The sequence below is a fragment of the Populus euphratica genome, unplaced genomic scaffold (genome assembly GCF_000495115.2).
Source record: "Populus euphratica unplaced genomic scaffold, PopEup_1.0 scaffold120.1, whole genome shotgun sequence".
Lineage (NCBI taxonomy): Eukaryota > Viridiplantae > Streptophyta > Magnoliopsida > Malpighiales > Salicaceae > Populus > Populus euphratica.
This window is the reverse complement of record NW_011499918.1, coordinates 543,099-571,029: the sequence shown is the minus strand read 5'-3', so window position 1 is coordinate 571,029 and position 27,931 is coordinate 543,099. Positions and strand designations below refer to the sequence as shown.

Here is a 27,931-nt window from a genome sequence, read left to right as displayed (position 1 = left end):
CATGACAAAGATGATAGCCTTCTATATCTCACCAAAACCACAAACTAGAAATCTTTTTTTATTACAAACATATTTTCCATGACATGTTCTTCTAGAAAGACAATGTTCTGCCATGTTTGGCAGATTCCTTGTCCGTGCATGAAGTGCTCTCTATAGGAGCGTCCTCCCTTTCCGATCTACAGCATGGAAAAAATTTCTTTTTCTTCCCTCTCCTCTTACTAATTTGCAAAACCCTTTTGTATAAGCTCTACAACTCCAGTTTTATTTTCAAATTCCCTTGTTGAAAGTAGGATTTAATCCCACCATAAAAGTTGCTTACATATATCACCAGGATCACATTTGGATGCTGATAAAAATTGCGAGTCGCCTGGTTTCTAGTTGTTTATCTCTTTGATTCCATCTTTGTTTAGTAAAAACAGCTGCTTAAACTATCTTTTTAACCATTCTCTCCCATAATCAGTATTATCCATGGCTAAGATAATGCTGATCAAGCCACCTCTGTGACCTTGTTCAGGATTTATTTGACTGGAATTGTTGGTTGCCCCTGAGTTGCATATATAAATATATACTCTCTTTTTTATCAAGTTTATCGGTTATACAATAGACTGACCATATATAGATACTGCTCATGTATAGTTTTTTTTTCCCATGCAAAATTGTTCTTTGTAGTTGATAAATTTGATTCATGAGATCTTGATGATAACGTTATAAAAGTTTAATTTTAATTTTATCAAATCAAGCTAAAATTTTATTATAAAATTATAAAAATTTTATTTTCTATAATGTTAAATTTCCATAACTATTTAAGGTCATTGTATCCTTTAAATTAAACTTAAAAGTTATTATTCGAGATTGATATATTTGCTAATTAATTTTTATTTTTTTATTTGTTTTATAATTTTATAATTTATGTTTTAGCTTTCTTGAAGACATTTTGTAATATTGGATTTTGATTATTAAAATAAACAAATTTAATAATAAGAATTTAATCAGGATTATTGAGTTTAGAAACTTTTTAGGAAAATTTTTATTTTTAATTTACTTTTTTCTAGGTTTAGTTGTGTTAAAATTAAAAATATTTTCTAGACAATACAAAATAAGATATGATGAATCATTTTAGAAGCGATAAATCAATAAAATTTATTTATAAAAATAAATTTAAGATAGAATAAATTTTTATTTTGAATATTTTTTAATTTATACCATGTGTGGAATCTCAAGTATTTTTATTTTTCATTATTTTATTTCTTAAATTAAAATTTTTTGTACAATCATGATTACAATTTATTTTTGTTCACAAAAAAAATAAATTAAGATAAATATATATACATAAAATATTTTAAAATAAAATTTTATTTTTATTTTTATATAAAATAATTTAAAATATGCATGAAAAATAATAGCATAACCAACATAATTTTAAGAAACCTTTAAATTTTAAATCTTGAATTAATAAAAAAGAAAATAACGCCATGGGCCTAGTTCACGCCCACTTAATTCCTTTCCTTAATCTCTCCCAAAGCCCACTAGACTTTCCACGTGCAGGACCTCAAACCCACACACTTGTCCACTCATACCCAAGAAATTAACACGTGTCCCGTCACCTTCCCCCCTAAAACCCCAGCAGGAAAAAAAAAACAAAACCCTAATTTCAAAATAAATTCCAATCAATGACGATTTACAGATCCATAAAATCCCTAATTTCAAAAACCCCCAATTCAAACAAATCCAGATCTTTCTTTACAACAAATTCCACTATAATCCAATCACCATTCGCTCCTATACATTACTACTACCACTACCCCCCTTCTTCTCCTCCTCCTCCTCCTAATCGATTCCTCTCTAAATGGATATTCCTAAACGCACCGTTTCAAGGCCCTCTCTTTCTCTCTTCTCCTCCGTGGAAGCTTTTGCAGTCTTCGGCACCGCTTTATCTACGTGGAAACGCTATTGTTTTGAGGAAAGTCGAGGCCTTTAATTTGCGTTTGTTAAAAAGTCGGGTCGGATCGGGTTATGTGGGTCAAGGCGTGTTGTCGGATCGGGTTGACCTGGTGAAGGAGGAGGAAGTGGGTGACGGTGGTGATAAAGATGGGATTTTGGAGAGTTTTGTTAATTTGCCTAATTTTATCTCTGTTAGCCGTTTGGTCTCTGGGCCTTTAATTGGATGGTATTTTTCTAATTTTTAAATTTCTTCAATTACACACACACACACACACACACACACACTATGTTTATGGTCTGTTTGGTTACTGAGAAAATGAGAGAAGTGAATGGGAAAAAGTTGGGATTATCTTCAATTTTGAAGTTTTTGAGTGATGTCACTGTGGTTAAATTTTTATTAAATTTTGAGGGTTTTTATGACTGATTAATTTATGTCAATGCAAAAAATGTGCTTTTTTATTATTAATTTGGATATTTTTAGTTGTTATAAATTTAAAAGAATGATCTTTCATTCTAATTATGTATTCAAAGTTGGGAGTTATAGCTTGTTAACAATTATGAATACAAAATTGTTTGTTTAATGCAAAAGAAGTAAATTTTATTGGTATTATATGGGGAAATGAATGCTAATGCTAAATGATCCGGATGAGCGTCGTTTATGTAACCTAGTAACTGTTTTTTATGTTTGGATTTCAATTCTCCGTGTTTCTGTTGTGTGGATGTTTTGTTATTTCAGGATTATGCATTTTGTTTGTTATGATCTGGATTAGAGGGGTGATTAATTAATGGTTTTTGTGCAGGATGATTACAAATGACATGTATTCTTCTGCATTTGTGGCGTTGGCTATTGCTGGTGCAAGTGACTGGGTAATATTATCATGACAATTCGTTTTGCATTTTTTTTTTCAAAATAAAAAATTGAAAATTTAATATGTTGTTCTTTCTTAAAACCTGTAGCTAGATGGGTATGTCGCTAGGAAGATGAGAATTGATTCTGTTGTGGGTTCCTATCTTGATCCTCTTGCTGATAAGGTAGAGTGAATGCTTCATCTTCTTCAAAGCTTTAGTGTTGATAGTTGATAGCTAGTCACAGTTTGTAGTTGGAGTTTATTATAATCTGCTAGGGGCTAATTCCGTTAAACTTATTTCTTTGCTTAACATAGGTTCTTATCGGATCTGTTGCATTGGCAATGGTACATATGGATCTTCTACACCGTATGTTGTCTTAATTTTAACCATATTTTGTAGAACTTGGAATTTATATGCAGATTGATAGTAAATGTGGTTGATGTATGGTTGTACGACTTATGTTATACTCTATGCCTTGTGAAGCTGGACTTGTCGGACTGGTAGTGTTGCGAGATGTTGCACTTGTCTGTGGAGCAGTTTATCATAGATCTAGTAGCTTGGGTTGGAAGGTTGGTTGACTGACTGGTCATTTGTCCCTTTTTGTATTATTTTTTGCTTTAACCTGGTTATTTACTCCTTGGCCTAAAATTTTGCTTGATATTTTCTAATTTCTTCTTCTAGTGGACTAGTTGGTATGACTTCTTCAATCTTGATGGAACCCGCCCAGAGAAGGTTGAGCCTCTCTTCATAAGTAAGGTATGGTTTGTAATTTTCAATTTGATTTGTCATGGCACCTGGAATATGGTTTAAATATAAGTTTCTTTGATCCATTATTTTTTATTTTTATAGCCATAAGATGATTTTAGTTGAACACTGAGTGTGGGTGATTGGAGAAATCCTTTGTGTATTTTTTAGATGATGTGGTGATTTTTGCATTGAATCATTGAAACGAGGAACATTTTGAAGCAAAAGGTATGGTAAAGAATGAGGTCTCACTATACTATTACCCTGTATGAATTTAACTATCCTAGAGTAGATGCGTTATAGGAAATGTGTGAAGCTCTTGAAAGCCTGAAGGAAACTGGTGGCAGTAGAGGAAGGGAAGAGGATGGGAAGCGCTGCCTGCTATGATAATTACCTTTCAATTATGCCAAAATACTTTGTACTTAAAATCTGTTCTGATAATGATGTTAACAAGCATTAGCAGCTATTTTTCCAGAATTGAACATTGTTCTTGGTCAAGAAGAAGAAAAAATCTGGACATTTTGTTTTGCTTGAGCACGTAATGGATTTCATTTTGGTTAAAACCTTTTTGTTTCCACTAAGGAGTCGTCCTGGTTATTGACAGGTAAATACAGTTTTCCAGCTGGTTTTAGTTGCTGCAGCTCTCATTCAACCAGAGTTTGGAACCCAGGAAACTCTACCTTACATAACATACTTGAGGTAATCCAGTCAACTTTTAATTCTGTATTGTTTCTGCTCAACTACTGCAATAAATTATCATACATGACCTATTGTTCGCTACAATTTGATGCAGTTGGTTAGTGGCTGGCACAACAGTGGCTTCTACTGCTGCATATGGAGCAAAATACACGAGGAATAGACCTGCATTGCTTGCAAGGAAATCATAGTTTTTGTTTTCACTGTTCTAACCTGACAGTCGAGGAATGACCTTGAATTTGAGTTACCAAGCTGGTGCTGGCATTTGAAGCTTTTCAAGACATACAAATGATATTCAGGGTCATCATTCCATGGTTGCAGAAGAAAAGAAAGAGGTTAATCAGGGCCTTTTCAAAGTCATATCCGATATGCCCCTATGGTATAGATGAGCTGTGGTTTCTCCTACAGTTGCGATTGGCAATGCTGTGAGTTTGGGGAGATATCAGCTTGTGAAGCAGTGGAAAATGGAAATGGTTCTGCTGATGAATATGTCAGCATGTAAATTATTTGATATAGAGAAGTTGTGATGGAACAAGAAAAGGAAAGATTTTGTTAAATCAAGATGTAATAATGGAAATTCTTTTCATCTACTTTGTGTATTTTGTTCAAGCTTCTGTTGCCACCCAAGTTTCTTTGGACAAAACTCATACTTTTGAGGGATCAATCTACAGAAAGGATGTTAATCTCCTGGACTGATATGGTAGAAACATCAGGCTAAGTTATGATGACATTACAAGCAGGTGGTGATTGAATAATTGATCAATTCTGGCTTTTTCAGGAGGAGGGCGGCGATGGCAGCACTGTCTAGGACAAAAGAAGGGTTGATACAAGCACTCTAATGACATGATCTAAAGCCAGTGAAGACAAAAACATTCTCGGTAATATCCAGCTGAATCCAGACGGTAGACAGATAGGGATTTGGATGCATCCTCCAAGGATCAATGAATCTTGTAACGCGAAGCCAAAATCAGTGAAAAGGGTATTACAGTGTCCTCAAAGTTACTTGGAAATATCTGCATGTTGTCGCAAGAAGAGTGCACCTCTTCTCATATCCAAGCCTAGAGCTTCCATAGTTATCAACCTTACCCTGTCACGAAACGACATCATTTGAAAAATAAAAACCTTAGATTTGATCTGGCCAAATGTCATTAGTTTAGCCATATCAATTGAAATCTTTAAAGTAATTTGAATTTAAACTCAACTCAGGACAGGTTTAGGATAAGTTCGAGATCAACACATTATTATATGTTTGAGTCTTATTCTTAAATTGTTTGTAAATTTTTACTTATTATATGTTGGAAATAACAAGATGGTTGATGGTATTCAAAAGAAAAAGAAAAGAAAAGAACAACAAACTAGATGAGTTGTGATCTAAATAATGAAGATGTTCTGTTGTTTATATAAATAAAAACTCAATATTCAGTGTGCAGAATAATCTTATGGTTTCAACAAGACATGTCAGTGTGTGTGTGTTAATATATTGAGATGCTATATCAATATATCTATTTGTACGACAAATAACATATTAAGTTAGATAAGTTATTTTTTAAAATATTTTTAGTTTTAAAATATATTAAAATAATAATTATTTTATTTTTAAAAAATAATTTTAAATATAAAAAAATTTAAATTTTTTTTTAAATTATTAAAAAATTATACAATCATAATACTAAATAAATTAAAATTATTATTATCATAGTCATCATCATTATATCTTTAAAACTATTATTTCAAAATATTATATGCAATTTATGATAAAAACACTTCATTTTAATTTTTAAGTCTCCTATTATGATTTTTTTTAACATCAAATATTTTTTAATTTTGGATTATGAGGATTAAGTTAAAAATTAAATGTTATTTAATATGATTAAATCCCATTTCCCTGTTATGATGGATGAGGATAATAAAATCCTATTAGTGATCCATCGATTTTTTTATTAAAAAAAAAAACCTACCAAAATTTCATAAACTCAGAAAAAAAAGAAGAGAAAACACTTTAATTGGGTCGTGAAACCCACTCGCTTTCTAACTGTCCTATGAGAGTCACATCAATCAAGCAACGAACTTCATCTTCATACATTATTATAGCCACCCTCTCCTAATATTGTAGTTTTCACCTTTTCTTTGGTTTTTCCAGAAATCGATATACTTTCAATAATCGATCTTTAAAACCAACTTATTCATTAGAAAATCGTTATTTCTCATCTGGGTCTCAAAAATCTTCAGCTGAAACATCATATAATAAGATAATCTTATTCTTAGAGGTTACTTGTATAATTATTGATTATTAATTAGTACTATTATAAAAGTATTATGGCTCAAGCAGTGGAGGATTGGTATAAGCAGATGCCAATAATCACTCGCTCTTATGTCACTGCTGCTGTTGTTACCACCATTGGTTGCTCTCTTGATGTATGCCTACCTTCTCTCACTTTTTCATTTTTTTATGTTTTGTTTTTTTTTTATTTGTTAATTTTGGTTCTGATAAAATGGGTTTTCTTGTTTTTTTTATAATTTCAAATGGGTTTGAAATTAAATTCCTGAATGGTAGCTTCTTCTTGTTTTTTTTCTTTGATTTTCAATGTGGGTTTTGTGTTTTTGCAAAAATTAAACATTTTTCGAGTTATTCCTTTTAATTTTTGTTGATGGGTTTTATTTTATTTTTTTATGATTTCAACTGGGTTTCTTTCAATTCTGTGATTAGTAGCTTTTCCCTTTTGATTTTCAATGTGAATATTGTGTGTTATTTTTTATTCTTAATTTTTGAAGGATGTTAAAATAATTAGTTTGGATTATTGTAGGTTGTGTTCGCTCTTGCTTTTGTTATTCACATCAATGACTAGGCTTAGGGAGTTAGATTGGTTCATTCTGGTTTTATTTTTATCCTGACATTTGTGATTTCGATGGTTTTGTAAAGGTGAAGGGACTGATTTATTTACTTTTGGTTTGATTGTTTTGTGCAGATAATATCTCCGTCTAACCTTTACTTGAACCCCAGACTTGTGATGAAGAATTATGAGTTCTGGCGCCTCGTCACTAATTTCCTTTACTTCCGTAAAATGGGTGAGTTTTCATCTGAGTTTAATGGTGTTTACATATCAGAAATTTATGGAAGCTGTCAACTTTATTGTATGTGTTGAGTCATTCGTGTGCGCTGTGAATATGGGAGGCTTTCTAGCTTTGTCTAGCTCCATTGACAATCTGTGAACAGGTTCCTAGGTGTAGAGAAATATTTGCTCTCACTTTGCATCGCTATTATAAGAATGCTGTGAATTTGGATTTTCATATCTACATATCTATAAAAAAAAGATGTAGATGTATTGTGAATAGAAGAGTTATTGTAAACTTTGGTTGAACAAGGTCATTGTAAGCATGGCCGTGTTTTTCCTGGTGAAATTTATGACATTTGCACCTCTTACAGCATCTGATGTCCAAGTTCTAACTGCCTATCTTCTTTGAGCAAAAATTAGCATTCAAGAGAAGATACTTCATTGAAATGCTTTTGATTCTTGGTTTCCAGTCTGAGTCTTGATCAGTTTAGGAAAAGGAATTATTAAATTGTAGCTGTTATCCTCCTACAAAGAAAACCTGAGTTGTTATGCGTTAGGCATTTAATTCCTAAAATTGAATCGAGCACTTCTAATATACTACGCTAAACTGCTGTTTCATGTCTGATCTAGCCTGTTCGCTTAGTTGATTACACTTGACTTCATGAATTTTTCTCTGTGAAAGATCTTACATCTTGAGATGCTTTTTAGTTGAAAGTTCTGTCTTCTTATTTCTGTTTGTCAAATTCCTTGGTCACAATAAAGATTGGATTATAAGTTCTGACTACATATGATATACTTGTGTGATAGAGTTATTTCTTTGTCATCTATGTGTCATTCTTAATGTTCTTCTTCATGATACCAGACTTGGACTTTATGTTCCACATGTTCTTTCTTGCTCGATATTGCAAACTTCTTGAAGAGAACTCTTTTAGGGGAAGGACTGCAGATTTCTTTTACATGCTCTTGTTTGGTGCCACTGTTTTGACTAGCATTGTCATAGTTGGAGGAAACATACCCTATCTGTCAGAATCGTTTGCAAAAATCATATTCCTGAGCAATTCATTGACATTCATGATGGTTAGTTACTTTCTTCTTGTTTGCATTCAAATATCTTTTGTATTAACTCCTTTTTGAGCGAGCTTTATCAGTTTTTTTTGTCTTTTTCATCCATACAGGTTTATGTTTGGAGCAAGCAAAATCCTTTTATCCACATGAGTTTCTTGGGCATCTTTACTTTCACAGCAGCTTACCTTCCATGGGTGAGTCAGCTTCTACCGATGCTGCATGTGATATTTTTTTAACCTAGTCATATAATTCTGTCTCATAATGATGACATGTATTTCTGCCTGCCATACATTTGTATATCTTGTTTCCTTCAGGTTCTCTTGGGATTCTCTGTCCTTGTTGGTGCCAGTGCTTGGGTGGATCTACTGGTGTGTTTTCTGTGCTAAATATTCTTTTTAATTCCATTTTTGGGCTTTTTATATTAAATGCATGTTAGCAAATTCTTGACCATGTGTGCCGGGGAAGTATGCTAGTGGCTATAGTAAAGTTTGCATGATTGGAACTTTATTGTAGTTTTTGTTTCAACAAACCCTAGATGTTCTGTCACTAGCATTCAAGTTTCGCAGAAACCTGAATACTGATTAGGAGCACCTCACCTGACATGTCCCCATCATTACACAAAAAATGAAAAGAAAAGGGAAACACTAATACTGATCATAATTTTGTGCTGTTTGCTGAAACAAGGCATGTTGTGTCACTATAATTTCAGTCATCTTTCACTTGTTGATTGCTTGATGTAGTGAGGGATCAGGGGCTTCCACGTTGATCCAGTCATGTTAAACTTACAAGGTCGAGGAGTATTTTTGAACACTAATCTAGTTGTGAAATATTTTTGAACTCTAATCTAGACGTGGAGCTATTAGAACGTATGGCTACTCTAGGATTATATTATGCCATGTAAAGCTCCTCCCGACTTTGATGTCACATTACATTTGCCTTTAATCTGGCTGCTTTTGTCATATAAATCTCTTGATTTCCTTTGTTTAATCATAGCTTCTTCTGATTCAGGGGATGATAGCGGGTCATGCTTACTACTTTCTTGAAGATGTATATCCACGGATGACAGGTCGTCGGCCCCTACGAACACCAGGATTCATCAAATCACTGTTTGCAGATGAGGCTGTTGTGGTGGCACGGCCAGTAAACGTCAGATTTGCCCCTCCACCTGCAGAGGAACTTCACCAAGATTGATCAGGTACACAGAAATTACAGGGTGATGAGTGGTGGCCTGCCCTTAAAAGTAGATGGAAGTATGGTTGGACGTGGTTCTTCATGTGAGACACGTCTTCAATTCAGACATTAACTATGTAAATGACACTGCTTCTAGCTAATTAATATAGTATTTTTTTTCTTTTGTGCATTTCATGATTCATGATCATTTATCATAGAAGTGATCGTACATTTCCTGGTTCAATTAAACTTTTGGTATCCAGTGGGATAATGGGTTGTATTAATTTTTTTCTTGCACAAAAAAGATATTCAAATATTAAAATATTGAGGTTGTAATATATTGGGTTATGATTTTTAAAAATCTACACCATAGCATATTAAATCAATACAAGTTAATTGGGTTAACTCATTAAATTTCTGATGTACATAATGAAGACTGATAATTTTATGAAAGAGCAAATTGACATAAATTTTAATTATCCCTTGGCTCGATCCTTACTGGGGTATTAAAGCTCTTGACATCAGTTCTCTCTATCATTTCAGCATTCATGCATATCTCTTCAACTCTCTTTTCCTCCAACAAAATCTCTCTAAACCCTTCCTCTGATTTCTCCTCTCTCAATTCAACTCCTTTGCAATGCATCTCGGGTTTTTTGATGGCATTGACAATGGTTAAGCATGAGGTGGAGACCCATCTGGGTTTTTCAATTCCAGAGGCAAAAGATCCTAGGGTATGTTGTAATGCCTTTTTAAAGTTGACCCATCTCGGATTTAAGCCTCGGTTCTGACCTTGGTTCGTCTGCTGCACTTTGTGTTGCATTCTGGGCGGCTCTTCTTGCCACTCCGTTCTGGCCTTGGTTCATATGTTGCTCTTTGTGTTGCATTCTTAGCAGCTACTATTGCTTGCTCAGACCCTATGAATTTGGACATGAAATAAGGGTGGTTAATTTTTGGCGAGTCTTGGGTTTCCAAATCGACAAAATTATTCCATCCGGGTAGAAATTGGTGCTCGAAAGATGGTGATGGCGGCCGCATGGACGGAGGCATTGAAGAAACTAATTTGATGATTTTATGGTTTGTGAAATGGGAAAGAAATGGTATTTTTAGGTGGGTTGAAAAGGTATAGGGATACGTCGTTTGTTCACTTTTTATATATATATTATACGATAGTAGTTTGGCTTTTTTTAATTTAAAAATTAAGGAGACACAATAAATAAATAAACTGTAATTCCTAAAAAAATAAAAATAAAATGAAAAAATAACTAAATTATAGTAAGATGAAAGTGATTTTCTCAAAAAAAAAAAAAAAAGATAAAACGTGTGCTCACCTAACCCATTAAAAAAGCTTAGCTCATGTGTCATGCTTTTTTTTTTTTTTTCTTAAATATTTGAGGGCAAACCATGTGTCATTCACCTTTATTTAAGAGAAAAATGATGTTGGTAAACTCATCGTATGCAATCCTATATTTTGGTGACCAGAGGGTAAACTCTTTCATGATTTCAACAAGTAAAAAATTAATTTAAAAAAAAACTTAAATTTAAAAAATTTCTCAATATTAAATCTATTTTAATATCTATTTTCTTAAACAATAAAAAGAGTAAAAATTATCATAATAAAATTCATCTTATCAAATAAAACTCATTAATATCAAAATCAAATATTCAGACATGGTATTAACTAATAATATCAAATATTCAGACATGATATTAACCAATAAGTTAAAAATTAATTTAAAAAAACTTAAATTTAAAAATTTTGTTGATGTTAGATCTGTCTTCTTAAATGATAAAAATTAAATGATAATAAGAGTAAAAATCACCATAATAAAACTCTTTTTATTAAATAAAACTTATTAATATCAAAATTAAATATTCAAAATTAGTATTAAACGATATATTTTGTTCTATCACTGTAATCTCATAACTCTCCCTTCTCCCAAATGAAGGATTGAAAAAAACAAATTGGACTAAAATTGAAATTTCAAAAGCTTAAAGGCTAAAGGATTGAAAAAAATTGGACTAAAATTGAAATTTCAAAAATGTAAAAGATAGAAAGATAAAGGGCTAAAGTGATTTTTTCCCATTAAGTGCCATCTATTTTCCTCCTTTTTTTTTTCACTTTGATTTCTTATCTTTCAATCTTGTCATCCCTTAACAAATCAGAAGCAGTTGACCTTCAATTTAACTATGAACGGATCAAAGTGTCCAAATACAAAATTTAATAACCAAGTCCAAAGTAAAATGTGCATGTACCATAAAACCTCCGGACGGCTTAATTTTTTATTAATTGTTCCTTTTCAGGCTAAGGTCTGTTTTTGAGATTTCAGCGCGGGTCTTGCCCCTGCTTGGAGAGAGCAGCCAAGTTAAGATCATGGAAGGGATTCCTTCCACAGAACCCGTGTTCTTTCTGATGTTGGCATTTGAGAACAGATACACAAGAGATAGAAGACTGTTTTCACCGTCTTCATGATGGTAACAAATCAAAGGTTAAACAGAAAAGGAGTGAGAAAGCAAGAGGAATCAGAGAGATCAGCCCTTCCAGAAGGTTATTCATCAGCCTTTAACAGTAGTGAAATTGGAGAAGAAAGCAGCTTTCGGGGCCAAAACGATGGAGCTTAACTAGCATCCAAGTATGAATTTGTTCATGGCTCTAACACCAAAGGCAAAGAAACATGATCCCAAATCTTAAATAAATACCTCTACAAAGATACAAGTACCACAGAGAAAAAATGAGGGGAAAAACTTGATAAATAATCTCGATGGTTTGTTCAGCAGGCATACAACATCAAATTGGATTCTCTACAAACTGACTGTCAAATACTACCTCAAACTACAGGAAATTTTCTTTTAGCAGATTTGAATTAAATAAACTGCGTATGAAAGTATCAAACAACTGATGCCTCAATCGTTTAACCCATTAAGAAATCAAATCTCCCTTTCAACAAGCTCCAATCAACTCAGTAATATACATCTAAAAAGAATCTCCGCCATCATGAGCCACGCCAGCATAGACATCTGGATTCTGGAATGTTTTTCTGGCTCTGCTTGCATGCACAACTCCAGAGTTACATACTGTTGAATCAGACAGGACTGATTGTTTTGGGGCGGGGGAGGAGGGGGGGAGGGGGGCATTAAGATTAAAGAAGCATTGCTGGCTAACGAATTGGGTGATATTGTGCTGATATTCTCTTAGGAGGCAACTTCCGCAGGATGAAGAGCACTAGAGCCGACGGTAGAATCTCAACCAGCTGTAATTTTGAGCAACATAAGTTTCATGTCAGAAATAAAAGTAAGCCATGGAATGTGGTTTGTATTACTACAAGCTTATTTACATGTATAAAAAACGTGTAACAGAATACCATGTAATAGATCAAGTTCAAAACTGGATGATCCAGAACATCAAGCGAGGCATCTGCATCAAATGCAGATAGAAGGACCTGCATGTTTGAAATTGAGTTAAATAAGGAACTGTATGGTTAAGAAAGCAGCAATGCCTCAGAAAGCACATGCTGAACCAGTATTGCCATATCACTATTGTTTTTCCCAGTCTAAAGCAAAAACTCCTTAAGATGGCAGTATTGACCACATGACTACTCCGACGAGTCAAAGAAGATGTAAATTCATGCACTACACCTTTTCAGTCATTTTTCCATGCTTATTACATGTTAGTCTCAGAATCTATTCAAGACTCACTTCTAACTACATGATTATAGCATGTATGAAATAGGTAAGATGAAGTTTCTTTAACCGCTACAGTATTTAAATTTGGTGAAGCATCTAAAAGAGCTCCTGTAGAACATAATTCAGGGTCATGTATTATAGAGGTTTACCACAAAACATCGTATAAGGAAGCAAGTGAAGCATATGGCTGTGACTGATCCAACCTGCAATGGAGCAAATATTGCATCATCATACTAATTTAAATTCAAATGATAAGTCCATGCAAGTTTTTGTGGATGGCCAGCATGTCAGCATGAAACTTCTTTGTTCTGGGATGGATAAAAAACCTGTTGTCATTTTTGGCCAATTACATTGTAGGAAGCAAGGTGTGCCGTGATAGTGTAGATTTTTAATTCCATTAGGTCAGATTTTGGGTGATATCTCTTTCACGCTTGTCAAAACCCAAAGTGTTAATAGTAATGATTTATATTTAAGCACAAAATGCACAATTCATTTTACATTATTCAAGAAAGTGCCAGTACAGTATAATGCTTTGCCCCAATTCCAATACCAAACATACACGCCCCTAGAGATCATAGACACAAATCAGATTCCATGGAGAGTTCACAAACTGAAAAAACCATTTCAATGGGAATGTCGTAAACTTGCAATCACCTAATAGATATGATTTTGACTATGCATCCAGTTATGAGAAAAGTAAGTCTTTGAAATGCGTATATAAGAAGGCTGATTTTGGATCCACCGCAGCCCTGACAATGCTGCACTTATTTCACAAGAATGATAACTAAAACCCAAACAATAACATGCAAATATCATTTATGGATAATGAAATGGTCAAGAGCCACAATGCAATTAATCCAATCATATGGATGGATTCTAAATTAAAAGCAACAGAAGGTAAGAAGGAAATGCACCAAACCTCATGAAGCTTCTTTCTTCTCCCTTTAGATTCAATAGGGAAGCGTCTGAGCATGAAAAATAATCTGGAGGGATGTACATGCCAATCGACAGGAAGAAGACACAGAAAGTAAAAGCACACAAATGAAATTACATGAGTAAATAAAACCAGACATCTCTTGATATTCTAACTACCATAATCATTAAATATGAAGTAGAATACTTGCCTTCCCCCATACACCAAGAAACCTAATGCAGCTAAGATTGACACAACTGAAAAAAGAAACAGTTATCATTAAGTACACACAATTAAGCGAAAATGGCAAGCTAGAACTTTAATATCAGAATGGGACTGCCGAACTCATCCACGTTGGATACAAGATTTAACCTGCAATAAATATCTTTCCAATTAATTCCACAGTGCTGTTGTCGTCTACCCAAAGGTACACCCAGATGCAAACCTGATTCAAAAGTTCGTTACGGTAAGACACTTCACTGAAATGTGGCATGAGTAACTAGTTCAGCGCTGTTTATGATAGCTCGCTATTGACTGCTATTGGTACAGCCAGATCAATACAAAGCATGTGCATGTACACCTTCCCACAGTAAGAGATCAACACTAAGGCAAGTGATTGAAGAAATTCAAACTAGTCTGGGGTCTACATAAAAGAGAAATCAGTAATATCACTTAAACTCAGGTGCCCAATTTGTTGGTATACATGAAAGCAGCACCTTTATCCAGTTTCCAAAATGTCACACAATTGTTAAGTATTTGGTTGACATAAATTCAGCCGTGTCATGCTGCATCAACCTGGGTAATTTGGCACATACATTAAAACTTCACAGAACATAATTTATTGGAAACAGCTAGGGCTCATTTAGAAAAAATGTCATAGATGTGCCAGAGAGTTTTAAAAAACGAAGTACAGAGGAATGACAATTGCTAATAGAGATCCCTGCAGAGGCAAGCTACTAAATATAATATCATCAGGAAAGTATACTTTGTATCAACAGTAATCATACCTGAACGAAGTACATTGCAACATTGACCGAAATATAAACAACCCTAAGCTTATCCGTCGGCAAACTTCTCGCCTGGTGGTAAGAAACCAAGCAAAAAATTAAAAATTCCTCGAGTAGCTAACCCTAAACTTATGGAAAACCAACCCCGATATACACACTTGCCTGATGATATATCTCAGCCCAAAATAGAACAAGAAGAGTATAAGTCGAAAAGAACAGAAGCCCTGGTAGATCCAATAATACCAACACCAATGCCTGCTCCAAGAACCAATTAGCCTTCATAACTACAAAATTCAAAAACCCTAACAAATTCTACCTACCGTCTAATTCCAAAGAAAAAAAATTATCAAAATTCAAAGAACTAAAAAAATCAATAATTGAAGAAGACAAACCTGAGGATTCATAGTAAATACTTGCTTATGAAATCCAAATACAATCGCCCTCACTACAAATTTACAATTTTCACAAAATTAAAACAAACAAACACATACACAAACACAAACACACACACACACACACACACACACACAACACTAAAAAATAAAAAATAAAAAAAATCAACCTCCATTAACGATAAAATTCATGAGATGAAAAACTTTCTGCGTCGTCCATCCGTACTCCGGCACTCTCAATTCAATCCTTATTAATTGAATCTAAGGAATAAAACAGAACCACAGCAACAAATCATTAATTATTAAAAATAAATAAAAATAAAAAATCAAACACACGTACGAACCAAAGCAACAGCCGAAACAAGAGCGTAAGCGCCACAGAGAGCGTAGAAAATTCCGTCTTGCCATTGAGTCGACTCGTTGATCTCTTCCCACCAGCCGCCGACCATAGCTCCAATCTCCATCGCCGGTAACTCCACTGGCATTTTAATTATCCTTCCCATTCGTTTTAAGAAATTCAAGCTCAAAATCACAAAAAAATTAAAAATTTAAAAGAAGAGCGAAATTTAAAAGGAAAGGAAGAGATTGGTGTGGCTTCTTTTAGTATTTTTCTTCTACCAGACGGTCTTTAGAAGAGAAGTACCTAAGCGTCTGGAGAGAGAAAGAGGGAGGATCATCAGATTTGGTGGTTGTGTGTTGTATTGTATTGTTTTTCCTTTTTTTTACAGATTTTATTGTAATTATGGTATATAATGTTTTTGACCTTGTAGATTCATCTATGTTTCACTTCTGTCCTCATAGTCTCCAATTTTTCAACATTGATTATTTAGCAATTAAAAATTATATATATATATATATAGCAATTAAACATTATATTCTCATGGAAAAGATATGATGATATTGCATCTAATTTTATATAATAAAAAAATAAAATATTAATCATCTTATTGATATTTATGTTATTATCATGTTGTTCATAGAAATTAGAATCGTTATTTGTAATTATTTATAATTTATTTATTTATTTAACTATAGGCATAAATTATAAAAATGAGTAATGTTGTTATTAGTATTAGAAGGGGAAAAAGGTGGCTAGTTAGGGGGTGATTTGAAACTTCTTAACAACTTGAAGAGTGATATTGACGAACTACAAGGGCGAAAATGAAGTTAACCCTTTCAATTATTTCTTACACGTGGGCAGTGTTAATTGGTTGCTTATATATAGCAGATTTCGAGTATTTAGGAGCAGTTATAACCAGAAAGAGAACCCGAGTCATTATTATTAAGTGTTGGTTTTTCAGTTAATTTCGGAAACGCCACCGGAGGTGGCTGGTTGTAGTTTTGGCGGCAAAGAGGTTTTAACTACCCCCCGTGTGTGATGTGAGATTATTGTGGTTTGCTTGTTTTTAGAGGTATTAGGCATAATTGTCATATTTGATAATTAATCCGGAAAAAGACGTGGGTTATTGAATCTCCGATCAACTCATGGATGTCATTAAATGATGTGATTTTTTATCTTTCTTTTCTTCTTCCTTTTTTTTTTTTCGTCTTTGATGTTAATCTTAGTTTTTTTTATTTTTTTTTTTAAATAATCAAGCAGAGTCAACTAAATTTTACAAGGTATATACTTTATCTAATTTAACCAAAAATCTATGATAGATCAAGCTATGAGTCATGAGTTTTTCTAATCAACTTGTAATGCTGAGCTTAACATTCATAATATTAACTTTGTATTTGGTACTGTAGTGATATATATTTTTTCAAAATATTTTTTATTTAAAAATATTTGAAAGTATTTTTTTTATTATTTTTAATATAAAAAATTACTAAAATATCATTAGTTTAATATCTTTTTAGATGAAATGTACTTTAAAAATAAATTAAAAAATAGAAACTACCACATTGTAGACACTTGATATTAAAATATTAATAATGAATTAGAAATTACTTAAACTAGTATAGTTGAGTCCATTAAGTTTTAGAGTTGATTTCTCACAGTAGTTGTAATTAAGTTATGCAATTCTACCACAATTGACATGAAAATATGTTGTGTTTTCTATTAATGTGTGTTTGGATGGAAGGTGTGATGGTTTTTTTATTAAAAAAATATGTTTTTTTTATTAATGTTGATATCTAAGTTAACTTGTATATATTTTAAGCAATCTCATAAATCTTAAAATTAACAATTATATAAGCTTTCAATAATCTTAAAATTTATGGAATTTAAACTAATAATTTTTATAAAGTAAATTTAGAGTCTTACTAATTAAATTGTATTTCTCAAAATTAAAGACATGTATTTTTTGTTTTTAGAAATTATGATATATGCTTTAAAATAACTATACCTTAAAAAAAATACCAAAACTCCCAAAGCCACCACACCCTTCAGATTATTATTATTATTATTATTATTATTATTATTATTATTATATCAAAAATTGGTTTAATTATTACTTGAGAAGAATAAGATTGCATGCTTTAAATTGGTTTCATCAATTTGTTATCATATAACATCTCACTGCCTAATGTGAATAAAAGATCAAACTGAAGTTGTTACTATTTTATTTTAGATTCATATTTTTTTACTATATATTTTACTTTATTAATTTCGAAAACTTATAAAATATTAGTTTTTATCTTTTTGTCAAATCTGTTTCGCAATGTGTTCGTATTTGTTTTTCTATTTAACCACAATTTTATCCCGTTTGGTTATAAAATAAATAATCTCACCAATAAATGGCCTCACCCTCCTCTGAACTAATCAAAGAATCAATGCTGGGTAGTTTTTTCATAGGTCTTTTTTTAATAGATGTTGTTTCACGTTTACAAATTTATAAAAATTATAGAGTTGATTATATATGTTTATGGTGGCATTACAGCAAGTTTAATAAGATAATAAAACTTGTGTTGTAATTTAAATAATTATTTTTATAATTTATTAATAATGAAATACATATTAATATAATTTTAAAATAAAAAAATTAATTCATGTTCTTTTAAGTTATTTTATTAAAAACATCAATTTTAATAAAAAATATTGAATGTGATTTTTATTGAACAACAACTTTAATTATAATTTTAACTAAATATATATTTTATTTAAAAATATTTTTTTAAAATTTATTATTTTTTTATCATGGTTGCAAAACCTACCATAATACCACTCATTTATATTGTATTTAAAATATTAAAAATTAAAGTTCATATTTTCCATATATCTATTTTCGAAACTTTGATTTCATATGAAATAAAAAATAATAAAAATATATCTTATTAATCTTTGAAAGGTCAAACTCTGAAAAACTAATAAAATTAAAATGAAAGGAGTAGTAAAAATGGAATTTGAATTAATTATCTTATAGTTGTCAAACAACATGAATATCAGATTTCAAATTAATTTTTTTTAGTTCATTTCAAAACCCAGTTCATGTCATTTCAATTCATGTCAGATTTCAATTTATGAATTTTCTAAATTAAATGAAGCTATGATATTTATAAACCAACATCCCACCAGTGATGAGTTCAGATTTTAGATTATGAAGAATTTGAATTTGAAAATTGTTTAAAATCAACTAAAAATTGATTTGTAGTTTACTATTTTTGGAATTCAAAGGAGATGGTTGAAAAGGACAGTGGTGGGGAATTGAAACTTAGGTGGTCACATGCAAAAGATCAGAAGATGCTGCTGGAGATTCCTTACCTGTCGGTTCACCATGAACGAAGGGAGTAGATAATGACGAGCAGTACTCATTTAATTGGTTGTGACGCGAAACTTCCTCACTGCTCGCGTCCGTGGACTGCCGCATGGGCGGCTTTGCCGGTTAGATTAAGCGGCTACTTTGTTTGTTTTACATGGCATTTATATATAAAAACAATTTTGCATTACATCAAAAAATAAAAAATAAAGAGAGAGAGAGGAGAAAGACAAAAGCATCTTAATTAAGTAAATGCCTTCAAATAGGGTCAAAGAATATTTGAAATCTTGTTTGTGTCTTTTATCTTTTAATCAAGAAAACATGGTTTGATTTAAAATAAAAGGCTTCCGTTATCCATTTAAGTTTTGAATCCATCAATTTCTTGAATGAATAATTATTTTTTACAATTTAAAAAAAATATTTTTTTTTAAATTAAACAATAAAAAATATTTTCAAATCAGTTTTGCATTAACGGAAATTATATGTCAACTCTCAAGTAATATTATCCCATATGAAAAGAGATAAATACAAGCATAAAAAAGAAAGTTAAATGGGTTTTCAAATGTTTTTAATAAAATTTATTGTATTTTTTTAATCTTTTGTTTGTCTTTCTTTTTAAATCAAGATAATAGATACCTATTAGTAATTATTTTTTAAATCAAGTTCACATGTTATGTTTAGAAAGTATTGAAATATGTTGCAATATTTCACATACCAACTTATTCGAATTGAAATTAACCATAAATTATATACTAAACGATTAAAGAAACATAATTGGCCTGGAAAAATATTGTAACTCCAAATTTAGAGATATTATTCACTTAAACAGTATAATAATAGTTTTGTTTCTCTACTTAAAAAAAATTAAATATTTTTGTCTCTCTAACGCATTAAAATCTTTTTACAAGGTCATTCATCATTGCTAAATTAACAAGAAATAAATAAGTTTTTTCACATCTTAATTACACATTAAAACAACTAAATAATCCTAGAAGCAAAAAAAGCTAAAACTATTATCAAATGGTATTTTTGTATTTTCACATAGTTTTTTTCATTATTATATTGTTAGCTTAGAAATAATTCAGTAGATCAAACATAAAAAATAATAAATAATTAAAAAACATAATGAAATGATCAAAATACCTTTAAAAACAAAGATTTTAAAACTTGAATTAATGAGATTTTTTTATCTTTTCACAATAATTTTTTTATTATTAAGTTAGATTTGAACCAATTTAGCATTGGAATATATCAAGATTATCAAAATCGTGAATTGACTTGTAAAATTATTTGATTTTACGAGTCAAATATATATATATAATCGAATTAAAACTCAAAAATTAACAAACTCGATCAAACTCAATCAACGCAAATCAAGTTTACCTAATGAATTGAAGAAGCCAGATTTGAAGGATTTGACAGTGATCTTTTTAAATAATCATTATCATTAAGTATTTATTTTAATTCCACCTCCATTGTTCTTGTTAATCTCTCTCTCTAAATCTAAAATGTGTGGTTTAGCTTCAACATCTATAAATATAAAAATAGAAATTAAAAAGGAAATCTTTCAAATTTTAAAAGCCAAAACACAATTAAAAAATCCAAAAAAAAATAAAATCAAAATTACATGTAAATCACTCGGTCCAAATAGCTCTAATTTATCCCACACAACACCATAACATTTGACCCACCACCATATACTGAGCAGTAACCGAAACAAAAATTAGAAGCACAACCCCTTTCCTCAAGATCACCTTATTTCTTGCTACCAACCCGGGAGTTGAAGAATTTGATAGTGCTTTCTTCAAATAATCAATATCATTGAGCATTTATTTTAATTCTACCTCCATTGCTGTTGTTAATCTCTCTCTTTTTTTCTTTTTTTTTTCAATCTAAAATGTGTGGTTTAGCTTCAAGATCTACAGATGTAAAAACTGAAATTAAAAAGGAAATCTTAAGTTTAAAAGCCAAAAACACAATTGAAGAATCCAAAAAAAATAATAATAATCAAAATTACATATAAATCACCCGGCCGAATAGCTCCAACTTATCACACACAACATTATCACATTTTAACCACCATCATAGATCGAGCAGCAACCAAAACAGAAACTAGAAGCACAACCCCTTTCCCCGTTATCACTGTATTTCTTGCTGCCAACCACGAAGTGTTACAATACTCAGTACATATAAGGAATACCATCCATAGTGTTAGAATGGGTAGCCAAATAAAGAGTAATAATACTATTCTTTTTTTGGCTCATACTATTACAGCTCAGGTGAAGTTAAAGCTATCCATGCAAAAGCACAAACAACTGCCAAATGAATCGGCATTGTTTTAGAGTATATTAAAAAGAGTGGGGCATGTGGGGGGAGTTGAAGTGAGTTTCTTAATTAATTTAAATTGTGACGTAGTTGAATGGTATTTAAAATCCCATTTAAAAGAGGGATATTTCTTAGATTAGTTATTTTTATATGTTTTAGGTTTGTTAAATTTTAGTTAATAAAAATTTATGGATATAACTATATTGTATTTTTAAGTTATTTAAATTATATATAAATTTTGATTTGAGCTAAATGTTTTAAGATGTTTGGATTTCTATATTTGTTTATTTTATTTTTATTTTAATGATTTTATAATCTGAATTTATATTATATATTTCATATATTATAAAAAAAGTTTTCAACAACCTGACATATACACCCCCCCCTCTGGAGTGTACACACACACCCTCTGGGAAGTTGATAGAATTTTATTTTGTACAATTCTATTAAAGGTCGAATCAATCAAGATTAAATTTATCATTCTATTCAACTAGTGATAAGTCAATCATATTCGGACTAGAGAATTCACGAGGATTTGACTTTGTTCAATTTTACTAAAGGTTTGAATCTTCAATTTTGAGAACATCATGCTTGTAGATATCATTAGGCTAATCCACTATATATATATGTTAGATAATATATAAGTTTTAAATTTGGTGAAACCTAACTAAGAGTTTTTTTTTTTAATTTTTAGTAATTGGAATGTTTAGGTTAACTTATAAGTATTTCCTGGATTCTTGTGTCTGTGCCCACAAAAATTTTCCATAAAAAACAGGAAAGTCACTGGTTTTTTATACCCGGAAGCATGGCCTTAAGGAAATGTAATGGAAGCATTTATTGTCATCCTTAGTCATTGAGTTAACTTGTGGGTCATCACTTCAATTCGAATATATTATTTTTACATAAAATAACATTGTTTCATCTTTAGTAGATAAAAACTCCTTTAGTTTTGAACTAGTTAGGTTTAGTCAAGTCAACCGATACATGAGACAACCCATCAAGCCACTCATGCTTAGGTTAGTCAGTGTAAAAAATGGTTTGAAATGAAACCTTGCCCGGATCAAGTTCTCGGTTCCCGATTCACATGCAGCTTGTGGCTCGTTGGGTCTGGTAAAAAGAATATTTTTATCTAAAACAGCACAGTTTCATCTTTATATATATATATAAAATTTCTTGGTTTTGACATCTGATTTAGTTAGATCAATTGGGATATGAGCTAATAAGTTGGGTCATTCAAGTTTAGATGGTCAATATATATATAAAAAAATTAAAATAAAATTATTTCTGCGACTGGGGAAATTCATTCTATCCTTTCTTTATTATAAGTTTTAGAAAAACTTCGATTTCTTTTTGGAATTGTTATTCAAATAATATATGGGTTACCATCCATCTCCTATTCATTATCTTTACTTTATCCTCTTCGCTCTCTCTCTCAGCACTCAATCTACGCATATTGACAGGCAAAATCAAGAACAGGAAGGGCAGTGTTTTGAAAAGTTTTGAAAAGTAGATATTCCTTCCTCTCTCGGTGCATGGCTAGAAATTCCTTTCATGTGTTGTCAGCCTCACCACACGTCAGGCGTTATGGCCTTCCACTAATATAATACCTCGACGCAGCACTTTTCCACTGATCTTATCTCGTATCGTTCCCGGCATCTTATATAAACAATTTTCTAGCTTCTTCTCTTCTCAAGATTTGCGTCATCCTTGCAATTTGGTTTCTTGAAAGAGTGTCCCACCGTCTTCTATCATTTTTTTTTAAATTTTTAAATTTTTTTAATGTTTTATTTACTTTAAATTAATATTTTTATATTATTTTAATATGTTAATATTCCAAAATAATTTTTAAAAAATAAAAAAATATTATTTTAATATATTTTTAAATTAAAAAATTAAAAAAACAAGAGAGAGAGGCATGTGCCATGTTTTGCTTCTTCAATATTATTATTAAAAATTATCATAATGATCATTTGTTATGCATAGCAAATTATATACAATAAAATCATATTTTTTTTCGCTGAGGTGAAATGTGTTAATTGAAACTAAATATTAATTTATTTTTTTAATATAGATTTTAATATATTTTAATAAATTATATTTCGTAAGCGGATCACTAATCTTTTCAAATGCAAATTCACTTTTGATAGAAAATAATTAAAATCAACAATTCTTCAAAGAAGTCCTATTAGCTGTACTCTCCATTTCTTTCTAAACCAAACTCATTAACATCTCTATCACGTTTAAGAAAAAATATAAAAAAAATTGTATAAATTAATTAAAAAAACTCATAGAACTATTTTTTTCGACTATAAATACTAGAATCATACATTTCAATATATATAAAAAATAAATTTCCTTTACTAATCCATTGAATGCTATAAAATAACATATTGAGAAAGAGCCAATCTAGCTATGATTTTTTCTTCTTTAATCAATTGTTTCTGTTGTCATTGCTTTTCCAGATTTTTTTTCTTTTTTGTAATCAACATTTTACTATTTTCATGATTCAACCTTTGAAAGTTATCTAAAAAAAAATATGGGGCTCATAAATAATTATTATGAATGATCGTTATATTACCAAGTAATTTCTCCATGAAATTTGATGAGGTTCTCAAATACTAAATATTACTGTACATATAATGTTTATGTGACCATATATCCTCAAGGGATCCGTGGCGCAATGGTAGCGCGTCTGACTCCAGATCAGAAGGTTGCGTGTTCGATTCACGTCGGGTTCAAACCCCAAACCGGATAGTAATTTTTTATCCTCAAATCATCGTCGTCCATTTCCATATTACGACAACGTAGCACATCCAGCGTCCTCCACCATCCCGTACAATAAGCCCCCGTGCACCCGCAAACACCACATTCATTCCCCCAACTCCCCATGCGAGAATGAGATCCCTTCAAAATTGTTTTGAACAATTCTGAAATTAGCGTTCAAACTATGACTTAGGTCTCATTTAGTCCTTAAAGGGTCATGTTTTCAATTAGGTCCCTAAAAGGGTTTGCTTTCCCCTCATGTTCACATATGGATTCCATCTAAAATACAATTTTTTTCTCGTAAAAATGAAATTATTTTGAATAGAGCTTAATATTCAAAGTTAAAATCTTGTGAAAACTTTGAGGAACATAATGTAATTCGGATCTGTCAAAGCTTTGGAATTTTAATGAAGAAAAAAAGCAATAAAAAAGCTCCATGGCAGCTTCAAAGCCTCTTTGCATGAACTAAGTTCCTTTAATTTCTTATAGAAACAGAATAAAATTATGAAAGAAAACTTTTAAGACTAAATTGAGATCTAACGTATAGTGTGATGACTAATTTGAAACTTGTGCTCTCTTCCCAAAAAATCTTCGAATCACAACCATTGATCTCAACATTTACAAATCCACAAATACCCGTCAAACATCCACCATCATGTCCATACACCCTCACCCACCATACCATTCCCCTAAAACCCCAAACCCTCCGCTCCCCTCACTCTCCACATCCCCCAAGTTCATTCCACTTTCTCTCCACCAAAATGGCATTCTTCGCCCGCCTCCGCCTGCAATCCATACAACCCCTCCGCCGCCTCCAGCACCACCACCTCAACTTCTCCACCTCCCCGCTCTCCTCCATATCCAAAACACGCGTGGCCCTCTCCCGCCTAAAAACCGAAACCAACCCTGAAAAAATCCTCGAGACTTGCCGATCCGCTTCCCTAACTCCCGAAGTCAACATCGACAGAATCACTTTATCTGTCGCCATTGACAAGCTCGCCAAATCCAACAACTTCTCTTACATCGACGAGTTCCTGACTGAACTCCGCACTTCACGCCCTGATCTCCGCACCGAACAATTCGTGGCTCATTCCATCGTCCTCTTCGGAAAAGCTGGTATGATCGATCATGCAATTCGGCTTTTTAAGGAATATCACGAGAAGAATCAAAATGGCGTCGTTTTATCTTCTGGATCAGTGAAGTTATTAAATTCTTTGCTTTATTCGTGTATTTTAGCGAAAAAATATGATGAAGTGAAAAGGGTTTTTGTTGATTTTGCTAAGAGTTATAAAATCGAGCCGAATTTGGATACTTATAATACAATAATTCAGGCTTTTAGTGAGGGTGGGAGTTCGAGTTCGTGTTATTCGATTTTGAATGAGATGGATAAGAAGGGAGTGAAGCCGAATACGACGACATTTGGGAATTTGATAGCTGGGTTTTATAAGGAAGAGAAGTATGAGGATGTAGGGAAAGTGTTGAAAATGATGGAGGAGGATTATGGGACAAAAGCTGGGATTGATATTTATAATATTAGGATTCGGAGTTTGTGTAAACTTAAGAGATCGAAAGAAGCGGAGGCATTGCTAGGAGGGTGTATAGCGAGAGGAGTGAAGCCGAAGGCGGTCACTTATAGGTATTTGATTTTTGGGTTTTGTAAGGAAGGTGATTTGGAGGGAGCTAAGAGTTTGTTTAAGAGTATGGTGAATAGAGGGTGTAAACCGGATTATTATTGTTATGCCACTCTGGTTTTCTTTTTAAGTAAAGGCAGGGATTTTGAGTCGGCGTATAGGATTTGTAAGGAGAGTATGGAGAAGAAGTTGGTGCCAAATTCTTCAACTATGAAGATGTTAGTGGAAGGGCTTGCGAGTAGCGGGAATGTGGAGAAGGCTAAAGAGCTTATTGGAGAAATAAAAGAGAAGTTTTCGAAGAATGTTGAGTTGTGGAATGAGGTCGAAGCGGGGTTGCCGCAGTAGCAAAGGGGATATGGTAAGCTTTTAGCTTGTTTGAAAGATCAAGGGAACGTTGTATGGGAATGAGAACCTAAGCTAGTTTAGAGGAAATAATAGTTTTTTGCTCTTAGGTGTTGGATTGGTGAGCATAATTTATTGTTTAATGAAAATGTTGCTTTGCTTTGATGAAGGTGAGTTTTCAATTTTGTAGCATGAGTTGCTTTCCTCTTTACTCTCTTTATATGTTTTATAAGCTGTCTGAAAGTTGTCAAATTTATCTGATTCTTGGCATGGGATTGATCCCTTAACTCTAGCTACTATAATTTTGGCCACAAGTGAAGTTGTTAAATTCAAGGACCTAACATGACGGGGCCTGTGATGCTTTCTTTACTTTTCACAACATTTATTCACAACGTGCATGCGTGACTTTGATTTTTTTTTCCTTTTCTATATTTATAGAGATGTATTGAAACGAGCATTCAAGCTTTTGTTTTGCTAAATATCTTGTGTATTGCAACACCAGGAATGATAGCTTGAAACATAAGCACCCGACCGTTCCAAGTAGTGTTTTTCTAGAAAAAAACCTCTCGCTTGCACAGTCTTTGCCACCCTTCACTATCATGGTAGGTGTTAAGGCTTTAGGCACGGGGATGCGCTAACAAAAGCACATTGCCTAGAATTCAACAGTGATGGACAACGGCAACCTTGCATAGGCAAAAACAAATTCAGCAGGTAGCGTGCAATGGTCTATATGCAAGTCATTGAGCTTGCGACTTGGCATGGACGTGGGGGCTTAGGTAATGGATCTTCTAAATCAGCAGCTGACGCCGCAAAATAGGCAGTTGGGATTGCCATGTGGATAGGCAAAATGTGGTTGTATCATGGGGGCAAAATGTGGGAAGTGGCAGCATAATGGGGGAGAAAGTGCTTCACTATGCCCTGAAAATTAGGGATCATGGGTAAGCCACTAAGTTCATAGGGGAGTAAGTGCTCCACTATGCCCCGAAAATGAGGGATCATGGGGAGTAAGTGCCCCACTCTGCCCTGAAAAATAGGGATCATGGGTGAGTCTAACAGCTCACATTTATCTATAAATAAGCTACCAAGCCTCTGCTGTGTAGCATGAAATTTTGTGCATAACACATACACTCTTATTATGTAATCCTTTGTTGATGAGATAAATAAAGGTTGAGAGGTATTCTTGTAAGCTTTGGTATGCTTGCTTGTGTTTGTTCTTTGTTTACGACTTGGCAATTGTGGGAACCTTTTTGGGTGAGCGAAACACATAGTCGTAGGAAACACGAGTGAAAAGGGGAGGCAAAGCTGAGTCTAGTTGGGACTAGACTGCCGCATTGGGTTGAATTTCGTTGTGAAAAATTTAACCCTGTGACAATTAGTATCAGAGCTCGGTTTGATTCTAAAAACGTGCAGCTGAAGTCATGGAAGCTATTCGAGAACGGTTGATGCGTCTTGAGACCTTGATAGGGTCAAATGAGGAAGGCGAAGAACGTTCCATTATTGATCACTTGAAAGATACTATGGAATGCGCTAAAAGGGCTGAGAGCTTGTACATCTCTTGCAGCAGAATCAAGTGAAAGATTGGAAGCTGCCGAAGAGACGATTGCTATTCTGAAAAGGGCAGTGACAAACACTCATATTGGGGTAAGTACATCTAAGCCTAAGTT

General features: G+C 32.5%; 5 protein-coding genes and 1 non-coding gene across 7 annotated transcripts in view; 4 read left to right on the top strand and 2 right to left on the bottom strand.

The window, feature by feature from the left end:
* Positions 1-1,579: 1,579 nt before the first annotated feature.
* Positions 1,580-5,235, top strand: CLS (cardiolipin synthase). Its single transcript, XM_011039381.1, has 8 exons — positions 1,580-2,167; positions 2,742-2,808; positions 2,899-2,973; positions 3,105-3,156; positions 3,274-3,359; positions 3,472-3,546; positions 4,139-4,233; positions 4,328-5,235. Exons 1-8 carry the CDS (start codon positions 1,671-1,673, stop codon positions 4,419-4,421), a joined length of 1,041 nt encoding a protein of 346 aa, XP_011037683.1. The 5' UTR covers positions 1,580-1,670; the 3' UTR covers positions 4,422-5,235.
* A 1,076-nt stretch (positions 5,236-6,311) lies between these two features.
* On the top strand, positions 6,312-9,708 carry LOC105134826 (derlin-2.2). The gene is made up of 6 exons (XM_011039380.1): positions 6,312-6,645; positions 7,197-7,296; positions 8,146-8,360; positions 8,459-8,542; positions 8,663-8,716; positions 9,357-9,708. Exons 1-6 carry the CDS (start codon positions 6,547-6,549, stop codon positions 9,537-9,539), a joined length of 735 nt encoding a protein of 244 aa, XP_011037682.1. The 5' UTR covers positions 6,312-6,546; the 3' UTR covers positions 9,540-9,708.
* Positions 9,709-12,187: 2,479 nt separating this feature from the next.
* Positions 12,188-16,219, bottom strand: TOM1 (tobamovirus multiplication 1). Its single transcript, XM_011039376.1, has 11 exons — positions 15,856-16,219; positions 15,682-15,772; positions 15,512-15,564; positions 15,282-15,374; positions 15,120-15,191; positions 14,485-14,557; positions 14,324-14,369; positions 14,119-14,182; positions 13,349-13,402; positions 12,878-12,955; positions 12,188-12,766 (listed from the first exon to the last, which is right to left on the bottom strand). The coding sequence occupies exons 1-11, from the start codon at positions 16,012-16,014 to the stop codon at positions 12,674-12,676; spliced, it is 876 nt and encodes a 291-aa protein (XP_011037678.1). The 5' UTR covers positions 16,015-16,219; the 3' UTR covers positions 12,188-12,673.
* Positions 15,630-27,931, bottom strand: part of LOC105134825 (cytochrome P450 716B1-like) — a 27,342-nt gene continuing 15,040 nt past the window's right edge. Inside the window, exons 5-6 of one of the 2 annotated variants that reach the window (XM_011039378.1) lie at positions 23,101-23,105; positions 21,928-21,938 (exon numbers count right to left, since the gene is read on the bottom strand). The gene's annotated coding sequence lies outside the window, so the exon portion shown is untranslated. Of the gene's footprint in view, positions 15,650-21,927; positions 21,939-23,100; positions 23,106-27,931 lie in introns of those variants that run through there. The other variant, XM_011039379.1, reaches the window with a different exon arrangement.
* On the top strand, positions 24,198-24,269 carry TRNAW-CCA (transfer RNA tryptophan (anticodon CCA)). The gene has a single exon. It is a non-coding gene; the product is annotated as a tRNA-Trp (tRNA).
* On the top strand, positions 24,967-26,496 carry LOC105134824 (pentatricopeptide repeat-containing protein At1g61870, mitochondrial). The gene has a single exon (XM_011039377.1). The coding sequence runs from the start codon at positions 25,056-25,058 to the stop codon at positions 26,268-26,270; it is 1,215 nt and encodes a 404-aa protein (XP_011037679.1). The 5' UTR covers positions 24,967-25,055; the 3' UTR covers positions 26,271-26,496.

Excerpts from the sequence above, each read along its gene's own strand:
- CLS (XM_011039381.1), top strand. The coding sequence starts at position 1,671 with ATGACGATTTACAGATCCATAAAATCCCTAATTTCAAAAACCCCCAAT. Across the intron at positions 3,360-3,471 it reads CTAGTAGCTTGGGTTGGAAG|TGGACTAGTTGGTATGACTT; the intron begins GTTGGTTGACTG and ends TTCTTCTTCTAG. Across the intron at positions 3,547-4,138 it reads AGCCTCTCTTCATAAGTAAG|GTAAATACAGTTTTCCAGCT; the intron begins GTATGGTTTGTA and ends GGTTATTGACAG.
- LOC105134826 (XM_011039380.1), top strand. The coding sequence starts at position 6,547 with ATGGCTCAAGCAGTGGAGGATTGGTATAAGCAGATGCCAATAATCACT. Across the intron at positions 8,543-8,662 it reads CAGCAGCTTACCTTCCATGG|GTTCTCTTGGGATTCTCTGT; the intron begins GTGAGTCAGCTT and ends TGTTTCCTTCAG. Across the intron at positions 8,717-9,356 it reads GTGCTTGGGTGGATCTACTG|GGGATGATAGCGGGTCATGC; the intron begins GTGTGTTTTCTG and ends CTTCTGATTCAG.
- TOM1 (XM_011039376.1), bottom strand. The coding sequence starts at position 16,014 with ATGGGAAGGATAATTAAAATGCCAGTGGAGTTACCGGCGATGGAGATT. Across the intron at positions 15,773-15,855 it reads TTGTTTCGGCTGTTGCTTTG|ATTCAATTAATAAGGATTGA; the intron begins GTTCGTACGTGT and ends TTTATTCCTTAG. Across the intron at positions 14,558-15,119 it reads TTGCAATGTACTTCGTTCAG|GTTTGCATCTGGGTGTACCT; the intron begins GTATGATTACTG and ends CTTTTGAATCAG.
- LOC105134824 (XM_011039377.1), top strand. The coding sequence starts at position 25,056 with ATGGCATTCTTCGCCCGCCTCCGCCTGCAATCCATACAACCCCTCCGC.